Genomic DNA, 6551 nt, shown 5'->3' with positions numbered 1-6551 from the left:
CCAGCAGCCCACCAAACGCCGCAAATTAGCATACGGCCCACGACAGCATCCACCTCCTCCGCCGGCACCGCCGCCCACCCGCCGACGATTCGTCCCGGTGCCCTGCCCACGTACCCGAACCCGACTCCCTCCGCCGCCGTCTTACTCTTCCCCTTTCGTCCCCGGCGAGCGAACACCTTGCTTTTAGCCGCCGCCCCAGCTCCGCCATGGACTCGCTCCTCGCCAGCTACGCCTCTTCCGACGACGAAGCAGACGAGGCCCCACCCGCCCCGGCCGTGGCCCGGGGCGGCGAGGCCGGCTCGAAGCCCCCCACCGCCTCCTCCGCTGGCGGCGGCGGAATCTTCTCCTCGCTACCGCAGCCCAAGTCCGCGGCTCTCTTCTCCTCCCTCCCGGCGCCCAAATCTGCCCCTGCTCCCGCTGCGGCCCGGGGCGAGGCGGCCGGCGCGAGGCCGCCCACCTCATCCTCCGGCGGCGGCGGCGGAATGTTCTCCTCGCTCCAGCAGCCCAAGCCCGCGGCTCTCTTCTCCTCCCTCCCGGCGCCCAAATCCGCCCCCGCCCCGATCTTCTCCTCAATCCCGGCCCCGAAGTCCTCCTCGGAAAACCCTAAGCGCGTCGTCCAGTACCGCCCGCAGCCGATCCGGCAGCCTACAGGCGACAGCTCCGACGACGAGGAGGACGACGCCAAGAAGGGCCGCCCCAGCGCCGCCGAGGCGCGCTTGCCGCCCGTGTCTGCTGGCTCGGGGCCCGTGTCCTCGTTCCTCCCGCCGCCTAAGCACTGTCTCGGGCTCGGCTCCGGCGCGGGCGCCGGCGCCAGGAGGTCGGCTATCGACACGGCTGCGCCGGAGAGATCGAATCTCGGGGCCGCCGTTCCTTCAGGTTCCATTGCGAACACCGATGCGCCAGAAAGGCCTGATACTGGCACTTCGGATGACGACGATTCAGAGGATAGCGGCAGTGAGAAAGACCAGCCTGTGCCCGAGCAGCAGGAGGAGGGGCGAGAAGAACAGCAGGGTCTCGATGCTGAAGCTGGAGACCAGCAACAGCAAGACTATGATGCTGGAGCTGGGAGCACTAGTGGATATGAAGCCTATGCGTGGGATCCAAACTACTATGCTCAATACGGTGCGAGTTATGGCTGGGATCCTAGTGCCAATGCAAATTATATCGCTGGAGAACAGTATGCCGCATATGGAGGAGAGCAAAGTGGTGGGTATGTTCATTCACACGGAGGGGAGCATGGTGGTGGATATGAGCATGTTGCGGCAGCGCCATATGGAGTAGATTATACTGGAGGACATGGCCATGAAGTGGCAGCACCAGTGCAAGAACCAGTGTTGCCACCTGAGATGGGTAGGATTGGAGGGAAGAGAGGTAGGAACGATATGCCAGCTCAGATTTTAGAGGTAGACCAGGCAGAGCTGATGAAGAATCGACCAAAGCAGGATAAGTCCAAGCTCACTGGGTTGGCCTTTGGTCCTAGTTATCAGGTATCCCATGCTAACTTTGTACTACTACTGTTGAACATATGTTTATTACTTGAACAATTTCGATAGCTTAGTACCAAATCGTGTAGATAAAATGGGATGACAATGCCAGACTATTTGCACTATGCTCATTTTTCAAACACCGGAACACTATAGTTTCACCAGTGACTTGTGAGCAGTATTAGATTATTTGGTTTGGTGTAATAATATTTATTCCTCGTAAACAGAAGCAATATTGATCTGATACTTGTTGCCAAGCAATATTTCTTGGTACAGAAATGCCGGCTATACTGCCCTTTCTAGCAGCTATAGCTGTCTATAGCAGCTATTCCGCAATATTAATACATCAGGAAGCAAGTAACAATACCTGACTACTCGATATCTCTGTTAGGCTGTAAAGTCATATTGCCAATGGTTTGGTTGCCAGTTCTTATGTGGAATAAATGGCTACATCTTATTCCTTAATGTGTGAACAGTCATCCTCATTGCACTTTATTTTAGAAAACGTGTCATGTAAAATAGGTATGATTGTTTAGTTTGCTTATAGTTCAAACAGAATTACATACAGAAGGTGTTTCTATTTGTGTCTTATGCCTTTTTAACTGACAACACACCTTTATGCTTAAGTATGCCGCATCATCACAAAAAAAGGAGTGAGTGATGATTTGATCTGGGCCCCTTGTTGTACAAATTTTGAAGCACTCATAGGGCTAAGAAGCTAGAATCTATTCTTGCTTTGTGAATAGCGATATTTACAAGTCTTAAGGGTTGTAGGAGTGAAATACCTTGTAGGTCTGACTGCATGTAACCACCCAAATCTAATGATTTTTGTACATTTTTCTTCCTATATGGGATGTTGGATACATGGAGAAACTGATGATCTATCAAGACAAACTAGGTATAGGCCATACATCATACAGTTGAAATAAGAACAGGCAAGACCTAGACTTGATTCTTTTAGTTGGTCAACGGGCAGAGGTTAGTTGTCATAGCAAAATGAATGGGCTTGGTTGCCTGAACAGATATTATTTCACTTCATGAACTGAAGGTAGTGTGTATGGAGTGTCAGCATGTATCATCATAGGGTTCCAGTTTCAGTAATATGATACTTGGGGTTGGGGGAAACATATGCGCATACTCAGTACTCACAAGGCCTATAGGATCCCATGGTTTCCCAATGACAACCATGTTCTTTCAGATCCAGCATTCCCTAGTACAACAGTAGGCTTGTTTAACTGAATAACTAACTTCAGTGTTCATTCAATGCATCTTTTTGCATGAAAAACCTGTCGTTTAATGCATCCTTTTGCACAAAAAAAAACTTTGCTACATCAATGCAGTTATGGTCCTTACCCATGATTTCTACCTTGTGAACAGCCTGCCCCATCAGCAAAAGGAAAACCATCCAAGTTGCATAAAAGGAAGCACCAGATTGGTTCTCTTTACTTTGACATGAAATCAAAGGAGATGGAGCTTGCGGAGAGGCGCTCGAAGGGCATTCTTACAAAAGCAGAGACTCAAGCAAAATATGGCTGGTGAGCATGTAACAGTTTTAGTATGTGTCGGAATTGAAATGTTTGTGAATTCTTGTTGCAAATTTTGTTGTAGCAAAATATGGCTGCTGAGCATATAAGAGTTATGGACGATATAAACCCAATGTAGAACAAATAGTCGATATTTGTGCTGCCCTGCTTGTATTGTGAATTTGTGATGTTGGCATGAATATGAAGAACCATACAGATAGACTGCCCCATCCCACGCAGAAATGCCCGCCTCCATATCAGCCTCTGTACACAAATCGCTTTACTGCCGTTGAAAAGTCATCTGCCTCGTCTCTAATTGATTGCTGAGGTGGCGTTCTGGCATCTATAATTTCCTTTGATTTAACAAGGGAGTCAAAAACGAATAACGCCTCCTTGATCTCAATCAATAGTGCTTGCATATTGTTCTTGATATCAAAGCTCATTTGATCGGCAGATTAAAGCCGTGTACGTGAATCATCACATCAAAACGTTTATAAGCCTTCAAACATGAACATAGTTAAATATAGACATACAAGCGTACAACAGCAACCAAATGCACAGACTGCAACTGTGTTGGGAGAGGAATAGACACCACAATGGTCTAGCAAAGCAGCAAAAAAAAAAAAAAAACTAGAGTGTATTTCGAAACAGACTTGTACTCAATTACTGAAAACGTTTTTAATCACAATGATTGCACTTCTCAGTTTGAAGTTGCTTATGACAAGATGCTGAGGGACAACGATAAGCTGGACAGTTTCATGCTGTCTGAGTACAAAATAAAGCATCAAATGAACATGACTCCAGAAGCTCATCAGTAGAAGAAAAATATGCCATCATCTTGAATGGACCCAGAAAAGCCACCAGTCCTGAAATACATAGAAAGAAGGGTATCACTTTTAATTGGAAGGTAGCTAAACCTAAAATCAGAAATCAAGTGGTCAACTAGTAACAGGCACAGACAATCACAGCAAATAGTATGTCTTGCCAAAAAACCTGTACATTTTCACATCGTCATAGTCAGATCCCTCTCAATGTTTAACTAACTGAATGATCTCATATTAATCTCTGAAGCACTATCTAAAGCAATCTCTGAAGTATTTTCTAAATGATTACACAAAAATATTTTCTACATCATGTTTAGCAATCTCTGAATTACTTTCAAAATAATCTTTAGCAATGGATCCAAGACATTTCACATACACAATGGCACAAAATTTTCAGCTACAAGCTAGCTTCTTTCATGACCCCACACTAAGCTTTTATGGGCTATCAGGCTATCACTAATTGATCTATTCAGTTTCTCACTTCCAGAGAGTAGCAAGAAATTAAAGCCAGTAGGCAAATTGGTTTGAAGAGAACCAACAATTCTGTAAAAGAATTGTGGGACAAAATCTTGGTTCCAAAAAGCAGCAATCCAGTTTAGTAATTTAAATTTACCATCAGCGGAATATCTTTCATCATTAACCCACCCCATCACTATACTCAGTATGACAATTAGAACTAGTCACCTTACATCACCGATAGAGCACAATGCATATGCAACTACACCTATGTCTACTCCCTCAGTTCCAAAATATAGGTCCTTTTGGCTTTTCTAGAACATAGCTTTTGCTATGCACCTAGATATACACCTATGCCTAGATACATAGCAAAAAATATGCACATAGAAATGCCAAAACGACCTATAAGCTTTGTAAATTAGGACAATAAGTAAGAACTTCAATGGTGTAATGTGATGAGACAATCTGACAGCTGAATTTCCTGAATAATAATGGACAAAAAAAAAGACAACAATGATGAAATTGCAAGCCAATAGTTCCATGTAATCAAACGAGTGCCCAATCTAAACTTGTATCTACATCCATCAACTAACGCTTTCCGCCCCTGGTAGGCAAAAGAGCGAACACATTAAGGTAGCTAAAAAAAATTCAAGGTGAAGGGGCATTGTCCCATTTCACGTTTCAATCAGTCGAGCACAAACAAAGGCAAATAATCATCAGTGTCACAAAGTCACCACAGGCAATTAGTAATCACAACAAGACCCCGATCTACAGCCAACAGTGCTACGCATCTATGCCTAACACGCCAAATACACGGCATTGAACTCGTCCATCCAGATGCAATTAGCCGCGAGCAAGCCGGTCGGAGAGACCCGCGTTCGCCAGACAGGACCGGATCGGATCGGATCAGATCGGACAGGACGACACGGGGAGAAGCGGACTCACCTCGGCGCGGCCGGCAACGGACGGGGCGGCGGATCTAGTGCTTCCCGCCGGTCCTCTCCATCTCCTCGAGGTGGGCAAGGTGAGCGCGCTCCCAGGGCAGCGCGACGAGGTAGGAGAAGGCCATCCCGCCGAAGCAGACGTGGAAGAGCGGGTCCGGCTTGCTCGTCTCGATGTACTTCTCGATGTAGCGGTCGACGGCCTGGTCGGCGGTCTTCTTGACGTTCTCCCAGGTGAGCCGTGGCTTCAGGTACGCCGGCACCTCGCGCACCTTCATGCCCCGGATCTCGTTGTACAGGGCCCGAAGCGCCATGGCCGATCTCCGCTCGCCTCTCGCTAGGGTTTGCTCGTCGGCGTGTTGGGGTGGGTGGAGTGGGGAGGAAGGGGAAGGGAATTTGTTCAGGCCAAATGGGAGTAGGCGTTCTTGGGCCAAACTGGGCCGCTGTTGACTCGTGGCTGACCCATTAGTTCACGTGAGGTCCACCAAGAGGCTCGTGGCTGCCTGAGAACGATGGGCCTCATTGGGCCATTGGGTGCACGTGAGGGCCCATCAGATGGAGAGGTTGGGTGGCGTCTTCGTCCTCCTCCCGCGCATACCGGGCAGATACAAATGGCGGCAACGCGTCTCTCTCTCTGTCTCTGCTGGAGCGCCGACCACAGGCTAAAATTAGCGAAAGGTGTGTGGTCGGCAGGGTCGGGGGTGAAGCAGGGGGGGCGTGGCGGCGGGGTGGCATTGTCGATTGGAAGGAAGGGAGAGGGGGCGAGGTGAGAGGGGGAAGGGGGGCGCATCGTGGGTTGGGTGATCACGGCCTGATGGGGTCGTGGCGCAAGGCCTACGGCGCCCTCAAGGACTCCACCAGGGTCGGCCTCGCCAAGGTCAACAGCGACTTCAAGGTGAGTCGTGGCGATGGCGATGCGGAGCGCTCACGATCAGGAAGCATTTGATGTGTGTTTTTTGCTCTCCATTTCTAGCTCTTTGATTCTGACCTGAGACCATGTAGAAATGGTGATCAGTATGGGGAATTTAGGCGTGTCCACTTTCATGGGTTGTCTTATCCTTTATCATCTAATCTGTGTAACCTTGACTGAGAATTGTTAGTGTTTGATTTTTTTTGAAAGATCCATAACCTTGAGGTTCGGCGTATATTAATAAGGAGAAGAGAATTGATCTTGTTTATAGGTAAACAGGGCCCAAAAACCGCACAAACGTAACTACAAAACCAAACACTACAATACCGGCCGATTGGATTGGGACCTCGACCCGAGCCACTACTACCTACAATCCGCCCGGTCCGATTGTGACATCGACACGAGCCACCACA

General features: G+C 48.3%; 2 protein-coding genes across 4 annotated transcripts; one reads left to right on the top strand and one right to left on the bottom strand.

Moving 5' to 3' along the window:
• Positions 1 to 3242, top strand: LOC120654799 (skin secretory protein xP2-like). 3 transcript variants are annotated; one of them, XM_039932460.1, is made up of 3 exons: positions 35 to 1487; positions 2337 to 2419; positions 2862 to 2994. In XM_039932460.1, exons 1-2 carry the CDS (start codon positions 207 to 209, stop codon positions 2406 to 2408), a joined length of 1353 nt encoding a protein of 450 aa, XP_039788394.1. In that variant the 5' UTR covers positions 35 to 206; the 3' UTR covers positions 2409 to 2419; positions 2862 to 2994. The 3 variants fall into 3 exon arrangements, with proteins under 3 accessions (XP_039788391.1, XP_039788394.1, XP_039788393.1); XM_039932459.1 differs by having other exon boundaries at positions 36 to 1487; positions 2337 to 2382; positions 2862 to 3242; XM_039932457.1 differs by lacking the exon at positions 2337 to 2419 and having other exon boundaries at positions 1 to 1487; positions 2862 to 3242.
• A 261-nt stretch (positions 3243 to 3503) lies between these two features.
• LOC120654807 lies at positions 3504 to 5676 on the bottom strand. The gene is made up of 2 exons (XM_039932470.1): positions 5233 to 5676; positions 3504 to 3873 (listed from the first exon to the last, which is right to left on the bottom strand). The coding sequence occupies exon 1, from the start codon at positions 5540 to 5542 to the stop codon at positions 5267 to 5269; it is 276 nt and encodes a 91-aa protein (XP_039788404.1). The 5' UTR covers positions 5543 to 5676; the 3' UTR covers positions 3504 to 3873; positions 5233 to 5266.
• Positions 5677 to 6551: the final 875 nt, after the last annotated feature.

Source organism: Panicum virgatum, chromosome 1N, assembly GCF_016808335.1.
Source record: "Panicum virgatum strain AP13 chromosome 1N, P.virgatum_v5, whole genome shotgun sequence".
NCBI lineage: Eukaryota > Viridiplantae > Streptophyta > Magnoliopsida > Poales > Poaceae > Panicum > Panicum virgatum.
Note: the sequence above shows the minus strand (reverse complement) of the source record. Positions and strands in the feature narration are given on the sequence as shown.